Below are 22,753 nucleotides of genomic sequence, written 5' to 3'. Positions count from 1 at the left end.
CCCATATTCTCAACAAGTGAGTGAGTGCATGTGTGGCTTACACCAAGAGAAATGTACGGGCCTGAACGTTTGACCTCTACAGAGAGGGGATCCGGTGGCTCTGTTATGCTGTGGGGGGCATTTTGCTGGCATGTTTTCCGTCCACTTGTCCCCTTAGAGGGAACGGTTACTATAAATGAATACAAAGTTGTTGTGAGTGATCACCTTTATCCTATGATGAATCATTTCTATTGTGATGGGAGCTATCTCTTCCAGGAGGGGCCACTGAATGGTATGATGAGTATGAAAATGATGTGAATCATATACTATGGCCTTCGCATTCACCAGATCTCAATCCAATTGAACACCTGTGGGAGATTTTGGACCGACATATTAGACAGCGCTCTCCTACACCATCATCAAAACACCAAATGAGGGAATATCTTTTGGAAGAATAGTGTTCATCCTTCCAGTAGAGTTCAGAGACTTGAAGAATTCATGCCATGGTGGAGGGCAAAATGAACTTTACAACTCATTGAAACAACTTATTGAAAAAAGTTTGGAGATGTTTCAATTATGTATGTGGATTTAATATGTCTTCTTTATTGACACAAAAATAGAAAAGTGAATGTTATATGCCTTATTTTTCATACCATGTTATCTTTACCTGTGTAAAATGAATTGATAGTGCTGCAGGGATGCTCCACATGGTTTTTAGCTTATATCACCCCATCAAACAAAAAAAAAGTAAGACATGAAACCCTCATGTAGCTAAAATACAATTTATTCCTGCTTTAAATACACAATTGTTAGTACATTTTTCATACTTGTATTATGCACTATAATGAAATGCAATGAAGAGTTTTACATCAAGGCACAAGACAGTCACACTTGTTGAAAGTTGGTAGTGCAGATGTAGGCTACAATATAAGACTTCCACACACTGTACTGCAGACACAGTTCAGAAGTGCAGTTGAGCCACAGGAAAAGACAGAGAAAAAAAATCTTTCTCATCTCTCTTTGCAGAAGTTCAGTTATCTTTCCATGACGACGATGACACCAATGCTAACATTTCTCTGTTTTTAAGCACAGACTAAAAAGTTTTACCGGCGACTGTCTGGTAGTCTGAAAGCAAGACATCTGTCCATGTTTGTGAAGGGTATTTTTGTAAATGACGCTCTCATTTCTAAGTGATTGTAGGTGGATGATGACGCAGTTTTATCACTCAAAGGAGGCACTTGGTCCTAGGAAGCCAAAGAGAGGAGAGAAAACAAAACAAATGTATTGTGAGGCTCATGGAATTCAGAAAGATTCAGATTCACTGAAGATTTTGGTGAGGCATTTAGCTTTACCAGTCCAAGAGGAATTATGGGTAGAGACAAAATGGATGAAAAGTTAACAGCCAGTAATGCTATGTTTTTGTCAATGTAGACTAATCAGGTTTGGTCCTTGTATCATGTACATGCTATTTATATGACCACATGAATTCCATTCTTAACAGAGAACGACATAATCGGTTGTTATGTCAACTTTCAGGAATTTTAAATGCAGATGGGTTGTGCTAAAGTAACCGAATACCCATTACAGGAATTCCACAGTAGTTTTCTTATATACATAATGCAGCAGCTTACACAAATCTGTAAAGTTGAAACACCTCAACACTTGGAAAATTCATGGTACTTTAATTAACACTTATTCAGTTGCACAAGGCCATCTAACATATTTGACACTAATAATGCAGTAGTTAGCTCTTTCGCCTCACAGCAAGAAGGCTCTGGGTTTGAACCCCAGGCCTGGGGCCTTTCTGTGTGGAGTTTGCATGTTCTCCCCATGTCTGCTTGGGTTCCCTGTGGGTACTCCGGCTCCCTCCCACAGTCCAAAGACATGCTCATTAGGTTGATTGGTGACTCTAAATTTCCCATAGGTGTGTGAGTGAGTTTGTGTGTGGTTGTCTGTCTCTATGTGTCAGCCCTGCGATAGACTGGTGACCTGTACACAGTGTACCCCGCCCTCGACCAATGTCAGCCCCCCCCCCCACGACTCAGATTCTCCAATCTATGAACGAATGAATATTGAAAGATTGCCCGTGGTGGGTATTTTTAGAATGTAAAAGACTACCTTGCACTTTTGTAACAACAAATATTTAGAATACATAAAGACCAATTTGGATTTGAAAGAACCTTTTACTAACCTTTCTGCTAAGGCTAGTTAAAGTTTAGTAATTCAAAGTTTGGATTTAAAATGTGATGAATTTGTTTAATCCCTCTCTTATACTTTATCTACAGTATACTTTTATTACTTTTACTATTAGTCCAGCAATTATACTGATGTGGAAGTATGGAGTGCTAACGTACCATGTATTTGCTCTTGTGCTCACACAGGGCCGTGCCGCTTCCGTCTGCCAAATGCCTGGGCGCCCACATTGGTGGGAACAAAGTTGCTGTGTCCCAGTCCCCCTGACCGGCTCAGGAAGTCAGCCAGACGATGGGTTACGCAGGTGGCTGTGTTGCATGCCCGCTTCTGTGCTGTTGCATTGCTTATCAGAATGGAAAAGATAGTTAACACAGTTTGTAAAAATCAGAGCAGACATCTACACAACAGACTTTGAACAATATTCTCTAGTATTACCAACAACAAATTAAACAAAAAATAGTACATTGTAGATAGCCATGCTTACCATTTCCTTCTTTGTGTTCTTATTCTATGAGTCATATCTTGACTTAACTGAATACAGCTTTGATGGAAAGATTAATTTATTCTAGAGGAAAAATAACTACCATGAATAGAAAAATAAGTGAACATCAGAGAGACATTTTGTGCTGTTCTTATTTTTTATTGTATTATACAGAACTGCCGAGCACAATTTTGTAGCTAATTCTAGCTTTTCAGTTCTCTGTCAAAATCTAATGTCAGCCAGTGGTAAATTAAAGCAAGGATGTTTTTTGACATGCATCTGCAGTCTTCCATATGGATAGATCTGGATGAACAAGCAATGGTAAACTCAGACAGACAAAAAAAATAGATGGACTAAAAACTGAGAGTTTCAATTGTACAAGCTGCCGTAGTTTTCATATTGTTCAGATAGACTTCTCTTCTTGCCAGGCGTCCCTGCTCCTACGTCGGTGCGGGGATAGGTTTGCAGTTTGTGAATATCCTGGGAGAGTTTGCCCAGCACGCAAGTGCTTAAGCCGGTGCAACGCTTAGACATGGGTCTATCCAAGCTGTTAGAGACACAGACAAACATGCAGAAACAGGCTTACAGCAACTGTGGCATGCAGATAAATATTAATAGTTACATGCATGATGTTTTCCTAAAATGTCATGCATTAACAGAAATGCTGTGTTACAGTAAGTTACATTTCAGAGACATGCTAACAGATCCAACAGGCATATGAAGATTCTTGTTAGCCAAAATGTTTTGGTTGAGTTGTCATGCTGTTGTTCAGCTTCATTTTCTATACTAATGTCTACATGCAGGTCATGTTCTTTGATATCATGCTCTCTGCAGGTTTCAGGACACTCATTTACAGTTATACTGAATGAATGGATGAATGAATGAATGAATGAATGAATGAATGAATGAATATTTGAAGACCATGCATTAAGGGATTATGACAGAGAATAGATTTACATCAATTTCACTATATACCTTGATAAATAATAAATACCAGAGTCGGAGCTGTTGGACTTATGAACAAAAGTGTGTTATATTTTGCTTAACTGATAGAGGTTTAGATAAGTGATGGTAGTTTAGATAGATAGATAGATAGATAGATAGATAGATAGATAGATAGATAGATAGATAGATAGATAGATAGATAGATAGATAGATACCTGTTCCCATCAGCTGTTTGGTGGTCTTGCTCATCTGAAGTTATCTGCATTAACTCCTTCATAGCTCTGAGTAACCTTTGTGCATCGTCGTTTGAAAGTGTGACTCCATCTGACATGGACTCCTTGCTAGTTCTGAAAACACACATTAAGTTAAACTGATATCTATGGTTCTGCCACAACATTGCTTTAAAAACTGCAACGTGTCCATGTAAATACAACAGTATCGGATCCAAGGGAAACTTAAAACAATCTGAAGTAATTTTTTAAAAGGAAGATAAATTGAATTTTTATATGTAGAAGGACTTTGTGTTAAGTCTGGCGATGAAGGGCTCAGGATGCAAAATTGTCTCTGGGACTTCAAGGAAATAAAGTTTCTAGAGTAAAGTTAGATTTTTCTTAAAATCTAATATATTTCATTAGTTATGGTAAAAAAAAAATCAAATAAAATAAAAAAATTAATCAGTAGAAATACATGAAAAATGACCGACACAATCATAATGATTTTTTACAAGATAAATATATTAGTACTATTTTTACGAATAATACCACAAGTCCTACCTGGATGGAGCTGCCTGTGAGATGTACATCTGGCAAATGATCAGCGCATAGGCAAGGAGGAGAGTCCAGAGTCTCAGCATTATCATGATTCCCTGTGGAAAACACAGACAATACCAAACAAGGTAATAAAAAGAGTTGCAAGGAAAAGTTTTTTATTTTGTGTGACCAGTATCCACAACTTTTTATGCCATTAAATTTTTTTTTTTTTTTTTGCAGACTTTCTCATCTACATGCATTCACAGCTATATGAATCCTCTCTCGCTCTCTGTCTCTCTCTCACACAGCCTTGCTGTTAGAGCAGCTGAGGTGGCACATGCAGATAGAAGAGTTATTGCTGATATAATGATACTGGAAGCTTTGCCAGCAACTATAACAGCAGCTCTGTCCATTAGCAGAATTAGTTTAAGTCTACCGTAGATAGTATAACATCAGCAAACCAGCAGAGCAGCATCTATCTTCTGTTAGCAACCAGTAAACCCTGTTATTCAGTCCTCACTTTCTCCAGAAACCACAGCATCATGTCATTCATGTAACATTTCTAACAGAGACATCATAATCACTACTATAATCTAAAGAAGCAGTCTTTTATATAGCCCACTCACCGTAAGATAATAAATCTTCTGGCAATGAAGTCTTAAATAAGATTCACTTGTGAATCTACTGAGCACTCCCACAGTACAGGGTTTTATATATGCTCCCCATGGGTTTCTGTATTAACTGAGTGAGCACTTGATCATAGTCTATTGGCCAGTCAGATGTTTTACCTCAAACTGCTGGCCAATCAGAAGTCCTACGTCACTTACAGCAAGCCAATAAAAGAGCTTGTATGTAAATTACATCAATTCACAAAAAGCTGCCAGGTATTGGAATCATTTGGGAGTAGAATCTGTAGTGAAGTCATCTTTTAAGCAGAGTAAGTGGTAAGTGGGACTTTAAGACAATAAGACAAAAAACAGAAAACACTGAGTGTCTGAGGTTGTTGAGAAATAATATATGACACCTTATGCTACAGCGTGTGTAATTATGTTGATCTAAGAGAGTGTGTACATGATTCAATAGTGTATCTGTTCTTTAAACCTGTCAATATAATTTCAATGTAGTGCCATTTCATCATTGAGTGTTTTAGATGTACAGGGCTTGGACTCCACAGTATACGCACGTTTATAGTGGACACAAATTGGAAATATCATGAGATGTCATCACATTTACAAAGATAGTGAAAGTTCACAAGTCAGTCATATTTAATATATTACATCGTACCAGTTATCAATGTGTTACACTTTTTTTAAATGTGATTTTGAAGCGACTAATTTGCCCAAAAGGGCAAAACTGTCTTTGCCACTCAAGTTGCATTTTTGATAAGTTCATAAAAAAAGGGAATAGTTGTTCTGCTAAGAGTCACGGTGATACAATCCCAAACAAAATATGTTCAATTAAAGCTTCACAAAGCCAGGATTTATGGCAGGGCCCACATTTTGAAAAGAACTTGTAACCAAACATAACATGTTGAGTCTGCCATCATGTTGAAGGTATTTGACCATCTAACAGCCAGGTGTACCCTGTGGTCACCAACTGCTCCTCACATGTTTCAGTAGTAGTAAAGTTGCAAAAGTGGCAATTTCTGAGTTAGGTTTCAACATACTGTGTCTCTGCAACCGAGAATTTGATATCTAGCCAAATCTGCAGAACAGTTTGATCCTCCTCATTTTCATAGTTTATATATAGCTGGACAAAATAATGACTTTTTTTTTTATAGAGGAAGGGCATCGTAGTGAGCACTCCATGGATAAACTAAACCTTCCCGCACAATTCAGTGGTGTTCATCCGGTTTCTCCAAGCTAATTGCTGGGCTGTTGGTCTCTGGCCATCTTCTAATTCCCCCTTATGTAACAATATTGGATGATGTAGCATAAAGCATCCTGCTTCCCAGTTATTTTTTGCGTTACAAGGAAACTCATTAGAGTAGATGAGCCTTTTAGTACTATTGAGCAGGCCTGCAGGCCCTACACAAGGCACTAATTTAGTCTCCAACAGCTCCACATACTGTCAGAAACTGCTCATGGAGGACTAAAGACAGGAGCTGCAGATTCTAGAAACACACACACACACACACACACACAGTGATTAATGTTAATTGTCTTGCTCTTGTTTGAACACCTTGCCAAGAAATTTTAATTTTATATATTTGCCTTTTAGGTAACTACTTCTCATGCAGCGTTAACCCAGTAGAGCATGTACCATATCTCAAGACAGAAAATCATACCATTCAAAATCTAGAGTCTGATAATGACAATAGAAATCTGCACTGAACAATCATGTAAGAGGGTGGTCTCTTCCACCATGGCAAGCGCCCCTACCACAGGTCAAGCCGCTGAAATGCACCTTGTATTGGTTTTTGTACAAGTTTTGGTCTGGGAGCTGCTCCAAGGCCTCAAATCACAGCTGCCTGTTCTGGCCAGGGGCATGAGTTGAGGCGGAGAAATTACATTCCAAGGGGGAAAGTGTATTGTCAAGAACGCAATTAGCTCACACTGATCACATTCCCAAATGTTAGGCATGAATTGGTCTGGAAAATTAATTACAACACAGGAGAGCATTTGTGACAGAGAGGGCAGCGTTATGCTCACTGCGGTGCACATTAGTGACAGTCTCAGTTGAGTCAGCATGACTTTGTCTTCTTTGTCAGAGTCCCAGCACCACTGTCTGACAAAAATGTGGCAAAGAGAGTGTCCCTCAAAGCTCTATCATCCGCTTGCATTATTGAAATAGGCAGCAACAGTTGATAAGCAGCTGAAATTATCATCAACGTAAGTGTAAAAGTATTATGGAAATTTGAGCTTATGGGTGGGTCTTTAATTATCTGTGAGGCAAAAGGAACATCAGTCCTCCACAAAGTTTTTTCCCCTTCTAAGCTTCCAGCCTGAGAAGGACGGTCTCTGCGTCTTCAAACAGAACATTACATTTAAACTGAGCCTCGTGGAATTATAAACATTGAGTAAGTAGCCCTCAGCAAAGGGACTTCCACCTGCTGCTCTCCATTAGGAAGCTTACCAAACCTAACCTAACATTTAAACACCTGGCCAGTAGTTACAGAGGGATTACATGACCCCATGTTGCGCCTGTCACTGTCATTGTGTCGTTGGAAAAAGAGGTTCTGGACAGCATTAGAGAAGGTTGGTAATTAGATTTTCCACATGCACTTGATAATTCCAGTCATCCGGATGGTAAATAATTTACTGTAGAACCACAGTAGTCAAGGGACCAACCCAGTCAGACATGTTGCAAATGCCCTGCAGTATAGGAAGACCGGAAGAACACTCTCCAAGTGGCCTCATAATGTAGGGACTGATGCTGTTATGCCACACATACAGTAACTGCATCAAATCCCATACACTGATCAGGACGGAATAAAATTACGCCTGGATAGACTTGAGCAATGTGATGGTGCACTGCATCCTGTGAGAAAGTATACATTTGTTTTTTTTTCCATACCAGTTATATGATGGCAGGTATCTGTTTAATGCCTTTGTTATTTTAGGTCATTATGGGTAATGTAAAATGGCTTAAGAAAATGTCCAGGACTGCTATCATTGTGATAAAATACGTTAATTTTTCAGGTATTTAAGGTATTTTCATTTTAAAAATCCGGAAAGATACAATCTACTATACAACTATTTTTACAGGCTGAGTAGAACTTCTCATAACAGGTTAAATTAACTTCATTTGTAAAATTGGTGCAGTGTCCCTGTTTTTGATTGATTTCCAGATAAAAACTTTTGCATTTTTTTAAACTTTTTAAATTAGCAAGCAATAGCAGTAGCTTTTATGTCTAATATTTTTTGGATTTTGTCAAATATTTTTGAAAGAACTCTGAATCCATGCCACCAACAAGATAATGCAACGGTGAGACCATATCTATTTGATTAAAATTGACAGATTGGCGTAAAGATTCCAGAGTAGCTTTTGAGTCTGGGGACCTGGCAGGAAGCATAGAAGTAATTTGCAAGAATGTCCTCATTAGGTAGCCCTAACAAATCTGAATGATTGGGAGAGGTCTGTAGAGGCCATTTGAGGCATCTAAGAAAAAAAGCTGACAGCTGCCCCAGCAGGAAGGAACAGCTGGATAAACAACTTCATGTCTAATAAGGAGCCAGTCATGATGAACTGATCACGCAGTAAAGCGGAGAGCATGGTTTTACAAAAGTGCAAATTATTTGTAGTTTAGAAATGATAATAGTTGGAGTTGATAGAGAAGATGACATTTATCAGGGTTACCCTCTGTAAGCTCGATCCAGCTCAACTTCTATTACTGACCACAGGAAAACTGTCAGCAATAAAAAAAAAAAAATTATCAAGTAAACAGTTGTATAGTGCTTGTTGTCTATGAATAAATGGGATTCTTTCAGATCTTTGATAAAAAAATTTTTCAGGTGTGTATTTATTGTTTTTAATTTATTTGGTTAGAAAACAGCTGCTGGCCTGCAGTCTTATATCTGTGTATTAAAACTCAATACCTATTTAATAGAACACAGTCCTGCAGTGTCTGGACGAGTTCAGGTTTTTAGTCTACAAGTCTGAAAAATCTCACACAACTATGCAAGTCTGGAATGTGGTGCATGCCTTAACCTTTGACCTCTGAATGCAGTGCAGGACCTAACCTTTAACGTATTGAGGTGAAGGAACCTGCAGCAGCTTACTGGGGCAAAGTTTATTTGCTTAAAACCAAAACCGGCTAATACACAAACATGCTTTACTAGTACTCCTCTAATAATTACCTCAGTGAATTACATTTTGACACACAGAAGAGACTGTTTGTGAGACAAAAGTTTTTGTGTATTTTTTAAAAGTATTTATCATTTTATAATCCTGTGTTATGGTGGTTTTGTTTTGCTCAAACAAAAAAAAAAGATTCAAAGTTAACAGAATACATTATTTAAAACAGAAATATAAAAATCTGTGAGGTTTTCATTGTGTTCATTGCGCCCTTTGGAAAACACCAGTTTTCATTGTGTTTTTCTTAATGTTACATTCTTAAAAATACGGTGGTATGTTCCATCACCCATCTAAAAAAAATGAATAATAATCAGCTAATGTGCTTTCTGCACTCGGTAAAGGCTTCATTGGGTTATTTTACTCACAAGCATAATAGGCATAGTTTTCCTGCTTGTGCTTTGAGAAATATGTTGATACCTCATTGCATGGATATACATTGAAAAAATATCTATTCAAACTATTGCTCCAGTGTGACCTCTTCAGTTTGTTAAGCAGTGGTGTCAGATTATACAGATATTGCCAAAGCAGTTGACTTAACCATTACCATAATGAGAGAAGTGCTGTAGCGCTGTGGGTGCGGTTGGTATAGGCCTGTGATGGGTGTATGATGTACCACCACACAGATGGCAAGACAGTCAGCACAGATTACAATTACATTTCAGGGCAGGAAAATATAATTGACACCTTACTTAATGGTAGACTACCTGGAAGTTAGTGATTTCAATATTAAACATTTAAGATTCATAACACACTCATCCTCCTGGTTCAGTGTCTGCTAATCAAAATCGGTTTTCAGTGGTTCAGTGACTGTTCCTCCGTGTTCTTCGTAAGGGGCACGAAGTTGCAGCTTCTACCGTTCACCTTCGCTAAGCCTGCATCTGAACTCAAATGTGCCGCAGCGTTTTCCATGTACCGCTCTACGAGGAAAGACTCTTCCAAACTTTGTGCGCACTGCACACTGAGCAGTTTTGTCTACGCTTTCCTCCCCACCCACCCACCCACCCCCACCCCTCCCCCTCCCACTGTTATATGATATATTAAAATCGCACTTACGTAATTGATTATGCCAATTAGTGCTCGTGCACGCCTTATTCTCATTCTTGCGCCAATGTGCTCTTCGTGCGCGCGTGTTCGCGTTTCTGAGTGCCACTTACACATGCAGCTTTAATGGGAAGTTTACAACTTTAATAACGGAGCCATTCGCACAACCAGTCACAGGCCCGATCAAATGCAATTTCAAGATGTCCCGCCCTCTGTGGGCTAATTAAAAGCGCCCAAGAAGTCAACCCAATAACCACCGAAATGATCCCGGTTATTGATCAGGAGCAGAGCAAAGTTCACCAACAGTTGACTCTGACTTTCTGGCCAATCTTAGCTTTAGAGGCGGGGGATAGAAAATGTGCAAGATGATACATATGTGCTTCAGTTCGTCTGAGGGGAAGCCGAAGTCGGCAGGGTTAGTCTAACAGGGAAGAGAAGAGACAGTTTTGAAAAGATGGTTTCAATTAAATCGCCGTCTATGGTGCCGGTATCCTGCGCGCAGGCTCTGCTCGGTGTGAGCTGTTTGGCTGTCGCCCTCCTCGCTTTCCTGCTGGTTCGCCAGCTCGTCAAGCAGAGAAGGCCCCCGGGGTTTCCTCCTGGTCCATCTCCCATCCCTGTGATAGGGAACATTCTGTCGCTGGCCACCGAGCCTCACGTCTTCCTCAAGAAGCAGAGTGAAGTTCATGGACAGGTAATGACTCGGACCACAGCTCGTTTCATGACTGCAGATCTTTTAGACAAACTGTGCGGTGCATAAATGTCTCCAGAGGGTTTCAGATTTTCATGACACACACACACACACACACACACAGACACACACACACATGCACTCACACGTGTACAAACGCACACGCACGCACGCACGCATGCACACACACACACACACACACACACACACTGGAAAATCCTCCTGAAACGAACAAAGGAGACTCGCCCTAACATTTGGCGGTCTGTAGCATTTGCTAGGAGGAGAATAACTGGCAAATCATGGTCTCCCCAAAATTTAAGCCTCCTCCCAAAAATACATATAAGGTCACAGACTTCCTTTTGTTAACAGTGCAATTGTAGAGTAAAACATAATTTGGGTGCAGAGCTGGATATCTCTCTAAATGAAGTCTGTTTCATTCACTCACTGTCCTGTCAAAGACATAAATGTGTATAAAAATGTGCGCAAGGAACAAAAAAGCTAATGCTCATGTCACAATGTGTTCTCTTCAGATTTTCAGTCTTGACCTGGGAGGCATCTTGACCGTGGTATTGAATGGATATGACTGTGTCAGGGAATGTCTTTACCATCAGAGTGAGGTGTTTGCTGATCGCCCATCGCTGCCTTTATTCAAGAAAATGACCAAAATGGGCGGTAAGATGCTGTGATATGATTACAATATAATAGAATGACCCTTTGTCATAAATCTTATATATGTTTTAAGAGATTAATTTTTTTTCCTACACTACCCACAGGCCTTCTGAATTGTAAATATGGCAAAGGCTGGAATGAACATCGTAAACTGGCCTGCAACTCTTTCCGTTACTTCGGCAGCGGCCAGAGACTGTTTCAGAGGAAGATCTCAGAGGAGTGCATGTTCTTTCTTGATGCCATCGATGAACACAAGGGAAAGCCCTTCAACCCCAAACACCTTGTGACCAACGCTGTGTCTAACATCACCAACCTGATCATTTTTGGACAGCGGTTCACTTACGATGACCGCAACTTCCAGCACATGATTGAGATATTCAGTGAGAACGTGGAGCTAGCGGCCAGCGGCTGGGCATTCCTCTACAATGCTTTCCCGTGGATTGAGTATGTGCCCTTTGGAAAACACCAGAAGCTGTTCCGCAATGCTGCAGAGGTCTATGACTTCTTACTGCAGGTTATAAAGGGTTTTTCACAGGGCAGGGTGTCACACGTACCACGTCACTATGTTGATGCCTATTTGGATGAGTTGGAGCAGAATGCAGGAGACCCCAGTTCCCCTTTTTCCTATGAGAACCTCATCTATTCAGTTGGTGAGCTCATTATTGCTGGCACAGAGACCACGACGAACACCCTGCGCTGGGCCATGCTGTACATGGCCCTCTACCCCAACATACAAGGTCAGTTGTAGTAGAAGCATCATCCCAATATGAGAACTTTACTTCTAGTTTGACCATGAGAGAGATCTGATGCACATGTTTGTCGAGTGAGTTTGCTCTAAATTGAGTTGGTATGTAATGTTACGCACGAATAAATGCCTAATGGTGGTGTCTGTTTTTCTGTGCGAAGAGAGGGTGCACAGAGAGATCGACAGTGTGCTGGCCAACGGGAGGGCACCCACTTTGGAGGACAAACAGAAGATGCCCTACGTGGAGGCTGTTCTGCACGAGGTCCTTCGCTTCTGTAACATTGTCCCACTTGGTATTTTCCGTGCCACCTCCCAGGATGCAAAAGTCAGTGGTTACACAATTCCCAAAGGCACCATGGTGATCACAAATCTCTACTCAGTGCACTTTGATGAAAAGTACTGGAACGATCCAGGCGTTTTCTCACCACAGAGGTTCCTGGACAGCAATGGCAACTTTGTGAGACGCGAGGCCTTCCTTCCATTCTCCTTGGGTTAGTCTCTTTAGATTTCACTAAAACCACAAAACTCCTGATCCAAATGATCGTGTATTGTCTGTAGTTATCAATGAGACAGTGAACAGTAAGTGGCTATTTTATTTACCCACACATTGTAAACCACATTTAAAAGATTAGTAAATTTCCACAGCTACTTTAGGTTCTGTGGCAGGTAAGTACAGTCTGGCCCTGGTCAGCAGTGACCCCAGTATCAGATGCTGCCAGGCCATCCTCAGAAATATAAAGCTCAACAAAGTGTGAAATGATGGTAGTTTTTATATACACTGAATTCTGTCCTATTCTTATGTAGTCTTTAACACAGGCCACTCCCATAGACCATGAGGAAGAGTCCCATGTGTTTTTTACAACCCCAGTCCTCAGTCAAACCCATTTTAAACAAATACCATAATCCATATTAGCCAGATGTGCCCGTGTGTATGAGTCTAAACTTAAGAATTTTCTTTTTTCAGGGAGACGTCATTGCTTGGGTGAACAACTGGCCAGGATGGAGATGTTCCTGTTTTTCACCACTTTGTTACAGAGGTTTCATCTTCAGTTCCCTCCAGGATCCGTTCCCACTCTCACTCCCAAACTGGGCATGACCTTACAGCCCAAACCTTACTCCATCTGTGCTGTCCGCAGGCAACAGAAAGTTCCCTGTTACAGAGACACTCCTTATCACAAGTAGGCAAGCAGACATTTTTTTTTTTACAGCTTGTTCAGCTGTTCCAAGCCAGGACTTTTACTATTTTGCACAGCAATGCAACCACATGATACAGGTGCATAAAACTTTTATCACTGGATTGTAATGTCCAGTTCTGGTGGATTACTGTTTTTCCAAAGGACTTTCAGTGGCCAAGGTGGCTCTCTGCATATGTATGTGTGATCCAGTTAATTCAGTTACTATCTAATTCTCTTACTGAGCAGGATGCATGTTTGCACAATACCTTTCACACAGCAGGGGAGGTTACAAGACTCTGCTGAAAGGACATCCTGGGATGTAAGTGTGCTATTGATTTAGTTCTCTGGAGCTCAGAAATTCTCTGAGTCTGGAAAGTGAAATGTCCATGCGGTAGTGATGGGTTAGGTACATGTATATGTCAATGATTGATAGTAAGTACACCTATGATGGTTCATAGCCCTGACTTGTCTGGGCAGCTTCAGGTCAGACAAATGGCACCACTGATTTGTACGTGTGGGGCAAAACGGGACTGATAGACTTTCCAAGAAAGTTGTGAATACTGTGTATTGGAGCTGGACTGGGGACAAGGTTTTACGTCATCTGAACTGTCTCTGAACCCTTCTCCAGGGATAGCGCTCTATGGAAAACCTTTCTCTTAGAAGGCAAATGCCACCCTGGTAGATTTCTAGAAACTGACTGTGCAACACTGATTTCTGCTAAATGGTGCTTATCAGTACTAACAAAGTACTGCGTTACGGTTTTAACGTTTGTTTGTGCTTTTTTGCAATACTGGTGGTATTTTGTGTATTCATAAAGTGTTTTTTAAGATAATGAAAACTTGACCTGTCTTCTTTTAGCTTCTGCTAAATAGCTAAAAACCCAACTCTGAAATAAAGATCTCAGATTATTACTGTCATATTAAGACCCCAGATTCTCAGTACTTGGAGAATCATTTGATCGACATGACAAGCACAGGACATAGCCATCCACATGCTGATTCTCTGCCTGCAGCTTCCCAGGACACTCAACATGATCTTTAATTTGAATAATCTGTAAACCAAGTTCATGAAGTTGAAAAGCAGCGATGGTGTCACCCCTTTTCTGAGTTTACCACTCCCCCCTTTGAACTGCTCCGTTCTCAGTAGAGAAATGCACTGGCAATTCCTCACATTAAGTACTGTGCATCCAATGATTAACAGTGTGGTGAACAGATGGCATCTCCTACATTAACTGACTTTTTTGGGCCACTTGGGGGCAGCGCTACAAGCTGTAAACACATGGACACAGAACCACCAAGATATGGCCAACGTGTTAACAAACTGGTTAATTTACAAATTAAGCAGACATGGAAAATATTAGCATTAATTCTGAGTCATATTGCAGGTGGCCCAAATGTAAGTCCAATATTCACTGGTCTTTTAGCTCTGTTTGCTGTCCCCCAACTTCTGAGAGAAACATCTGGCTTTTTAGCAGCTATACTATACTGTGTTCACCAGCTAGTTGCCAACTGTGTCTGCTGTTTGGTGCTCAGTTAGTGTACAATGGATTTTTAGAACTGTTTCACTAAAAATGACTGATGAGAGCATTGAGAGTGAAACATAACTAAAACTTTGGGCCATAAAACCAAAACAATGCACTCAAACACTGCTGTGTAGTACTGAGGGGATCTGCAGAAAATTCTCTGGTGGTTCTTCATTATGAACAACCTCACATTACATATAGTGAATTGATCCATTGTTGGTGTAAAAATCTTTATAAAGCAGCTTTAAAGGCTCAGTGTACCCACACAGGTGTTTTCAGTGACCACAGCTGATTAGACCTATGCCTGGGTTAACTTGGGTTTTATGCATGAATATAAATGATAAAGGGGGGTAGGCCCACCCACCCTCAGAAGTGCAACATACTGTAACTAAGAGTGAGGACATTGTCAGTCAAGCAATTTGTACACACACACACACACACTTCTCTGAGAGGAGATGTAATCAGGATTATAAGTGAAAACCCTGTGTTAGTGTGTAATAGGTGTATTTACATTCTTTAAGGTTATTCTCTGCTTATTTGGGGTTGCATGGACGAAAAAGGAAAGAAAGTGAGTTCACGCAGACACACGCACACACACCAATAAAAATCAATGAAAACTTCTGATACTTTAGGGATGGTGTTTTATGACAGCTATAAATAACAACAAAAATCAGTTGCCCCCACAATGTAGATAAGGGTGAATGGTTACATTAGACAAACATACGTATATTGATGCTACATAAGGGTAACAACCATTCATAGATGTATTTATGGCACAATCATTAGAGGACACTGTGGTTTGAAAGACTGCACAGTGAAGAAGCCAACAAACTTTTACAACTTAATGAGCCAGAATAAGTGGGGTCGGGAGCTACCAAGGCTTTATGATCCAGCATGGGTCCATGTGAAAAAACTGACGACAGAGTTGTCAGAATGTATATGGCTCTGACCTGAGTCCAACTCTGACCCTTGACACTGTCACTGCCACTTTGAGCCTGTAGGAATATTTGACTCAAGGTGTTTCTCTTGCATGAACAGTACTGGAGCCCAGAGAAATTTTGCCAATCAGCATATCACAGCCCACAAACTACTGTATGTAGGTTAAGTTTGGCACTAGTTGGGTTGACTGAGACAACAGTGATAGAGAGAGATAATGAAGAATACAAGAGTGGTTATGATACAGAACAGGGAAAGGCTGAAACCAAGTGAAAAATCAAAATCAAAACACCAAACCCCACAGTTGCACACCTGTAAATAGAAGTAGATAAAAACTCTGGAAACACAATGGTAATTACAGGATCTCAATGTACAATATGTCAGCTGCATGTAGAAAACAGATGCATTCATTTGATTATTTAAAAAATATATATTTATATGCACATACTCTTTTGTACAGCGGCTAAACACTTGTTTGGTATTAAAATGTGCACACCTTTATCTATTTTTTTGTCTTTAAATATTACTAACTTGATTTACACTGCTTACTTAACATTGTCTCCAGATATTATGATTTAATAAGGTGATAAAGGAGCTTGGCAACAATTCTGCCTTCCCTTTCATAAAACTTCTTATTCTAGTGGAATGCCAAGAGTTCTTAGAGACAAAAATAGAGAACTAGTAGTTTTTTAACTATATATATATATATATGTGTATATATATATATATATATAAACAAAAGTAAAGTGAAATGAAACCCTGGATCCCTTCTTTACACACTGGCCGAGTTATGGGTTTGGCAAAAAAAATTTAAATGAGGAAAAAGAGAGGTGGGTGAGCTTTCAGTTTGTCTAAACATCAGTGTCTGCTGGCGGACTGAAACACAAACATTTAGACATTGTACTGTTTGTTTAAAAGCAATGCAGAGAACGTTGAAAAAAAAAAAAAAAAACATTACCTAATATACTGTTATAGAACTGCAAAATTGTACAACGTGTTGTGTTGCTGCAGGAGAGACATTTGCAGTCTGCTGACAATCAAGATAAGCTTTTCTCCAGTGAGGTTGTAAAAAGGTTATGCAAACAGTGTATGATTGGCCAAGAAACAGCACATACTGTATGTTCCTCTGTCACAGAGGATTTCAATTGCTTGAATTATTTGTAGTCAAGTTGTTCATTAAGAGATTACAAACTACTTCAGTCACCCAGATTTTTAATTGTCTTAGTTTTTAAAGTGTATTTCATATTAATGACATAAATTCTTGCAAAATAATTATTAAACTTTGCGTGAATCCTGAGTAACCTTTAAAAAATACTTATAATCAAAAAGGAAAATGAAGAATCCATTCATTGAGACAGCACTCCTGATCTGAATGCAACATGTTAAACACCAGAGGACATTTCACTGATTAGAAACCAACCATTACTGAACGGACACACAAACATACACACAAATTACATACTAAAATAATTAAAAATGTGCTCTCTTTCTCCCTACTCATTCTCTCTATCACATTCCCGCCAAAAAATATTCTCACACACAAACAAAATGAAGCAAGGAGAGTTAAAGGATCAAAAAAAAAAAAAAAAAAAAAAGACAGGTGGTACACATGAGTAAAAGCATCAAAAATGATGCAGATATAATGCTATTAATCAGTCAACATTTCAATAATGTCTCTGTGACTGAGTCTGATACAGTGTTTCGTGTCGCCAGCAAGGAGAGAGAACTACACAAGCCTAGGCTCTGGGCCAATATGGACTCAGTAAAGGTTCAGACAGGCACATTTGATATATATATATATATATATGTATATATATAATTCAAAAATATACCTGACATTGAGGCTGAAACAGTCTCAGTCTCTTGTCTTTCCATATTTGAACTGTTTACTTTGGTAAAGGGTATCAATCACTTGATGATGTCACTTTCTTCATTATTTTTCCTCTACCTTTCATTTTTTAATAGACAGGAATTGTTTTGTACCTAAGGGAGGTGTAAGCGCTTTGCATTCAAGGCAGCATCACAGCCAGGTTACCATGGAGGGCAAGTTAATGCTGGACCCGGTCCACTCTCTTCTTCTGCACCTTCCTTCTCAGTTCTGGTGCTTTTTTTCTGGGTGCACTCGACTCTCCATGGGGTGAAAGTGCATAGGAGTTGGGCTCCCACCGTTGCAGCAAGGATCCGCTCACAGTAGTAAGGCCTTTTGTTTCTCCAAAAACAATGTGACTGCTTAAGCATCTGAGTGTCTGCACAGTGAATTTTTAAATATGTGTGTGTGTGTGTGTGTGTGTGTGTGTGTGTGCGTGTATGTGTGTGTGTGTGTGCATGTGTGAGAGCGAGAGGGAGCAAAGTGTGTTTTATGTGCGGTTGTCAACTGTCTTCGTGTTTCTCATGTCTGTTTGTGTTTATGTCTGTGAAAGGCGGGTGGCTGAGGGACTCATGCCCTTACACTGCCTCTCATCTTCTTTTTCACGCATCTCTGTTCTTTCCTTCGTCCTCCTGCTACTGACGCTCCTCTCCCTCCTCCTCCTCCTGGATGACCTGGATGTCATCTGATGGGGAGACAGGCAGGCTGGCAGGCAGGCTGGGCAGCAGGCTTTCTGCCTGCTGCTGTTTGCCGAGCTCTTTGCTCTTCTCCTCCTCCTCGATGATCTTCTTCCACACCTTGTGGTTCTCCGTCAGGTGCTGCATGATGCTGCAGAACAACCGGCGGCGGCTCTTCCTCCTTTCTGCAATGAACAAAAGGCAGCGATATGTTCAGGAAAATGTAGGCTGGTGTAACTGTAAGGTAACACAACTTTCATGACATGAATCTTACTTGGTGCCAGCTCATCCTCTAGCTCATCTTCCTCATCCTCATCTTCATCCGTGTCCGTGTCCACCTGCCCCTCCTCATCATCTTCATCTGATCCTGCTTCGTTGATCCAGTGGCCAGGAAGTAGGCCAGCAGCATCATAGGAGTTACAAAGCGGTCCTACAATATGGGTGATGAAGGACTCCTGTAGCTTGGCCAGCTGCGGAGAGGAGCGGTCCATGAAGGGGCTGATGGGTAACCCCAACCTAGCCTCTTCATCTCCCTGTGGATCAAAAACAAAGATTACGGTTAAAGACCATTCCCCATAGACACTAGCTACAGCAAAATCACAGGAGCAGAATTATATTACTGACATTTGTTTTGTTTTATTCTGTCTGTTTCCAAATTCTGTCAATTTTCCAAAAAGGAACGATTAAGACTGAACCGTGAAATGCACTGAGCTGAAAGGTTCTCAGATTTTGAGATTTTTTTTTCCTAATCATCTTTTAATTGTTTTGTCTTTTTGCACTTTGCAACTTTGCAAAGAGATGCGTAAGTTATGTGTTCTGTCTGAAGGTGTTTGTGGTGGGAATGGGATTACTTCAGGGTACAAACCATGAGAATCACAGTCTTGTTCAAGAAGGTATTCCTTTTAAAAAACACAGATAGAAAGGAATGGTCTGTGTTAATTGAATATACCCTGTAGCATTAGCCTGCAGTCTGTACCTGCTCATAAAACTCATTGACGATGCCCTCTGTCCACTTGAGGTGCAGGTCACGGACTTTGGCTGGTCCATTAATATCTGCCAGCTTGATACACACTTGGCACACCAGCAGTCTGTCATTCTCATTGGTCCAATCAATTCCTGGACTGTTCACATCGTTCACCTATCAACAAACAGACAAAACTGGTCAGACAGTTTTCTCTGCATCCATTATGCTGCATAATGTTCATTCACCTTGTCACTACATGATGTGAGTCGCACATGTGCCATCTTATGACTATAGCTAACACCTGCTTACTCAGGCTAACTTCAGTTAGCCGGACAGTTAGCGTTAGAGCACACCTGCTGGAGTAATCCATGCACTAACACCTAATAAAAGGCAAGTCATCACTGGGAATTGCTCAATAACAGTCATACTGACAGTGTGGGAGAAGTGAGAGCAGTTCTATTGTGTTTCTGTGCAAAATCCATGAACTCTAGACAGGGAGAAGGTGGTCCATGCTTTTATGTAATTTAGTATAATTAACAAAATCTTTAAATTTGGCTAGACTTACTGGGTAGATGTCAGAATCTGCTTATTCACAAACCTACTATGCTTTACTTTATAAATTACAATATGCAATGAGTTGCTGACTTGTGAAATATGGTCAAAACCGATGTCCAAGATGGCTGACCTTACATGCCCTAAATCATTTACACATTCATTTATGTGCGACTCACATTGTGTGGTGACTGAGATGGTGTAGTGACACACCTGTTGACAAACAGACAATGAATGCCTTATTACATCTGGTCAGATGCATCCACTATGCAGCGTGCTGTTCAACAAAACTTCAACATACCATCTGCTCAAGTTTCCATCAATATTTAGCAAAAAATTGGAGGATCAATAAATAGATAATTATTTATTCTGATCATATTACTCAGCAATCTTAAAATTCCCTAATCTCAGACCTTGGAATTGAACTCAGCCAGGAAGTCAAAGTGCTTCTTGAGGTCTGTAGCCAGTATAGCCTCGATGACAAGGAAGCGAAAACGCTTGAACTCCACATGATCCAGGTTGACCAAGAAGTTGAACTCAGGCCGAGACAGGTAGAGGCTCCAGGCAGACGCAGCGTGGTGGTTCTCCAGCACTGAGCGGTCATTGTACAGCACTGCCTACAACACACAAGAGGGAAAAGCCAAGTGGTGAGAGAGGGAAGATTCCTACAATTTCCTCTAAAATGTCAGTAATAAATTTGCTTACATAATGTGTCTGCGTGTGTTACACAATTTGTAATGGATTTAAAAATAGCAAGCACTCAATAAATGAGATAAAAGGGACATGAGGGTATTTGGTTATGAAAGAAGAAAGGTAACAGGCTCAAGCGCAAGTATAGCTGAAGGGAGAAGCAGGTTAAAAGCAGTTACAGGGACATTAGATACTAAGAAACACAGTTTTAAACAGAAATGGTGGTTGTCAACATCATTAGCAATCAATAGGTTCAGGGTTCCTTTTCCTTTCTTTTAACCCTCTTTCCTGGGACAAAACTCAGACAGTGTGAGTGCTATCAATTGACATGTTGTGAAAACGCAATATTTAAACTGGGGCACGCAGTTAACCTTTTCACCCCCCCATTTACATGACTGACCACAATGAGAGCACAATGGGATTAATTGACCATGTGGTGTGGAGCTAATCTTAAATATGATCTCAATTTGTCAAGTTTGTCGAGGTAATCGAGGTAAGCCCATATTTTGACCATATGATCCTTTGATTCTGTTAACATGAGTGTGTTCATGCGCCCCAGTGAGCTAAAATAAATAATAAATGCTGTGGGTTACCTGAGGTGCATTAGTGGCTACTAGAAAGGCATTTGTGCGACCAGGATGGTCATAGTCGTGCATTGCAGCTGCTACATAAAGAGCCATGAGCTCCAGGGCAGGTATGTTCCAGGCCAGGCAGCCATAGCTGTCATCTGAAATCGAAATGCTCTTGGAGGAGGCGTAGGATATCCTGCCTGGAGAGATCCCACTATCTGAATCTGGAACATGACAGCAAACAAGACAGAAGTCAATGAATGTCTCTGTGATGAAAAATAAAGTGTAGACCTTCAGTGTCTTTGTAGATTTTTTTTCACAGTTAAGTAAAACCTTTTCTCCACAATCTAAATTGGATTGAATGCAAAAAAAAAAAATTGTTGAATCGTATTGTTAAATGTGGCCATGTATACACCTGTCCCCCCCACCCTTCCGACACACACACACACACACACACACACACACACACACACACACACACACACACACACACACACACACACACACACTCTCTACTCTTATGTATCACTGTTTTACTTAATATCTCATATCACTGCCATTGTCTCATCCCCTTTTCTCTATCCCCTCCTATCAAATGACAGCTTTTCTGGCAGCCTCAGTGGGAGACGTCAGTGGATAAGCCCCAGATAATTTCTAATAGAGCTGAAATATTATCAGCAGAGGCAAGACTGGGAATCTTTAAACCAAGCCATCTGTGCTCTGTAGAGTACAGGCCACAACCAAGAAGGGACTCCTAAAAGCCACAAACAGTATCAGTCAAAATTACTGTATTTGTGATATAAGAGAATGGGTGAATGATACTAGTACACACACACACAAGTAGTACATACACTTGCAAACAGGTGCTATCAGAAGGAAAGGATAAAGAATAGACACACTATAAATACATTTTTATCTCTTTATTTGTTGCTGGATTCACTAAATATGTCTTAAGAAAAAAGCATTTGTATTTTCCAAAGAAACCTCTATCCCTGGTGTTTACCTGTGTCGCTTCCTGTCACATGCTCACTGTGGATCTGCTGGAACCCAGGGATTGGTCGAGTGGTCAGGTACCAGACAGCGTGGAGCACATCAGTAGCATGGACCCGGTTATGATCTGTGTGTTTTTAACCACAGTGAGTTTGAATTAGTCTATTTTACCACGCACCCCTGTGATAATTTAAAAGTTTAGATAATTAGTCCAAGTAAAGCTGCATCTTAGCCTGGCCACCCAACAGCTATTTAATTCCTCCAATAATACACATGCACATCCCGTGAAAAACGAACATGAATCTCAGAATTTCTTGAGCACTCACAGGGAATGTCCCTGTAGCCATTTTCCAGGGCACAGAAGTATGTCATGAACTCCCTCACTGGGATCTTGAAAATTTCAAACAGACACGTATCCTGGAAGAGGGTGTATGTCACCTGAGGAAACACAAGCCAGCTTTACTGAAACACCAATCAGAACAAAAGGTGATGATGATGACATTAAAATACAATGAACATCAAAA

The 22,753-nt window shown here is 40.4% G+C and overlaps 3 protein-coding genes across 5 annotated transcripts in view; 1 reads left to right on the top strand and 2 right to left on the bottom strand.

Annotated features, from left to right (window-relative positions):
- Window positions 1–751: 751 nt before the first annotated feature.
- calca (calcitonin/calcitonin-related polypeptide, alpha) lies at window positions 752–10,626 on the bottom strand. 3 transcript variants are annotated; one of them, XM_071488571.1, is made up of 5 exons: window positions 10,198–10,626; window positions 4,372–4,463; window positions 3,814–3,945; window positions 2,334–2,515; window positions 752–1,223 (listed from the first exon to the last, which is right to left on the bottom strand). In XM_071488571.1, exons 1-4 carry the CDS (start codon window positions 10,300–10,302, stop codon window positions 2,353–2,355), a joined length of 492 nt encoding a protein of 163 aa, XP_071344672.1. In that variant the 5' UTR covers window positions 10,303–10,626; the 3' UTR covers window positions 752–1,223; window positions 2,334–2,352. The 3 variants fall into 3 exon arrangements, with proteins under 3 accessions (XP_071344672.1, XP_071344671.1, XP_071344673.1); XM_071488570.1 differs by lacking the exons at window positions 752–1,223; window positions 2,334–2,515 and adding an exon at window positions 2,551–3,200; XM_071488572.1 differs by lacking the exons at window positions 752–1,223; window positions 2,334–2,515; window positions 10,198–10,626 and adding exons at window positions 2,553–3,200; window positions 4,974–5,096.
- Window positions 10,627–10,639: 13 nt separating this feature from the next.
- On the top strand, window positions 10,640–15,537 carry cyp2r1 (cytochrome P450, family 2, subfamily R, polypeptide 1). Its single transcript, XM_071488569.1, has 5 exons — window positions 10,640–10,876; window positions 11,404–11,545; window positions 11,647–12,279; window positions 12,449–12,778; window positions 13,252–15,537. The coding sequence occupies exons 1-5, from the start codon at window positions 10,640–10,642 to the stop codon at window positions 13,467–13,469; spliced, it is 1,560 nt and encodes a 519-aa protein (XP_071344670.1). The 3' UTR covers window positions 13,470–15,537.
- A 71-nt stretch (window positions 15,538–15,608) lies between these two features.
- Window positions 15,609–22,753, bottom strand: part of pde3b (phosphodiesterase 3B) — a 39,541-nt gene continuing 32,396 nt past the window's right edge. The window contains exons 10-16 of the mRNA XM_071488568.1: window positions 22,556–22,667; window positions 22,243–22,356; window positions 21,264–21,463; window positions 20,394–20,597; window positions 19,441–19,602; window positions 18,739–18,997; window positions 15,609–18,649 (exon numbers count right to left, since the gene is read on the bottom strand). Coding sequence (XP_071344669.1) covers window positions 18,423–18,649; window positions 18,739–18,997; window positions 19,441–19,602; window positions 20,394–20,597; window positions 21,264–21,463; window positions 22,243–22,356; window positions 22,556–22,667 — 1,278 coding nt within the window. The 3' untranslated portion in view covers window positions 15,609–18,422. The remainder of the gene's footprint in view (window positions 18,650–18,738; window positions 18,998–19,440; window positions 19,603–20,393; window positions 20,598–21,263; window positions 21,464–22,242; window positions 22,357–22,555; window positions 22,668–22,753) is intronic.

The sequence above is a fragment of the Trachinotus anak genome, unplaced genomic scaffold, assembly GCF_046630095.1.
Source record: "Trachinotus anak isolate AG129_WGS33_773 ecotype Australia unplaced genomic scaffold, CSIRO_AGI_Tana_v1 ptg000011l, whole genome shotgun sequence".
Lineage (NCBI taxonomy): Eukaryota > Metazoa > Chordata > Actinopteri > Carangiformes > Carangidae > Trachinotus > Trachinotus anak.
The sequence above is the reverse complement of the archived record's forward strand: the minus strand, read 5'-3'. Positions and strand labels throughout refer to the sequence as shown.

Bases quoted from the DNA above. Each gene is read 5' to 3' on its own strand.
- calca (XM_071488570.1), bottom strand. From the start codon at position 10,302: ATGTGTAAGTGGCACTCAGAAACGCGAACACGCGCGCACGAAGAGCAC. The intron at 4,464-10,197 runs GTAAGTGCGATT...TGTTTTCCACAG, and splicing joins TAATTGGCATAATCAATTAC to GGAATCATGATAATGCTGAG. The intron at 3,946-4,371 runs GTAGGACTTGTG...GTGTGTTTTCAG, and splicing joins TCACAGGCAGCTCCATCCAG to AACTAGCAAGGAGTCCATGT.
- cyp2r1 (XM_071488569.1), top strand. From the start codon at position 10,640: ATGGTTTCAATTAAATCGCCGTCTATGGTGCCGGTATCCTGCGCGCAG. The intron at 10,877-11,403 runs GTAATGACTCGG...TGTTCTCTTCAG, and splicing joins AGAGTGAAGTTCATGGACAG to ATTTTCAGTCTTGACCTGGG. The intron at 12,280-12,448 runs GTCAGTTGTAGT...TTCTGTGCGAAG, and splicing joins CCTCTACCCCAACATACAAG to AGAGGGTGCACAGAGAGATC.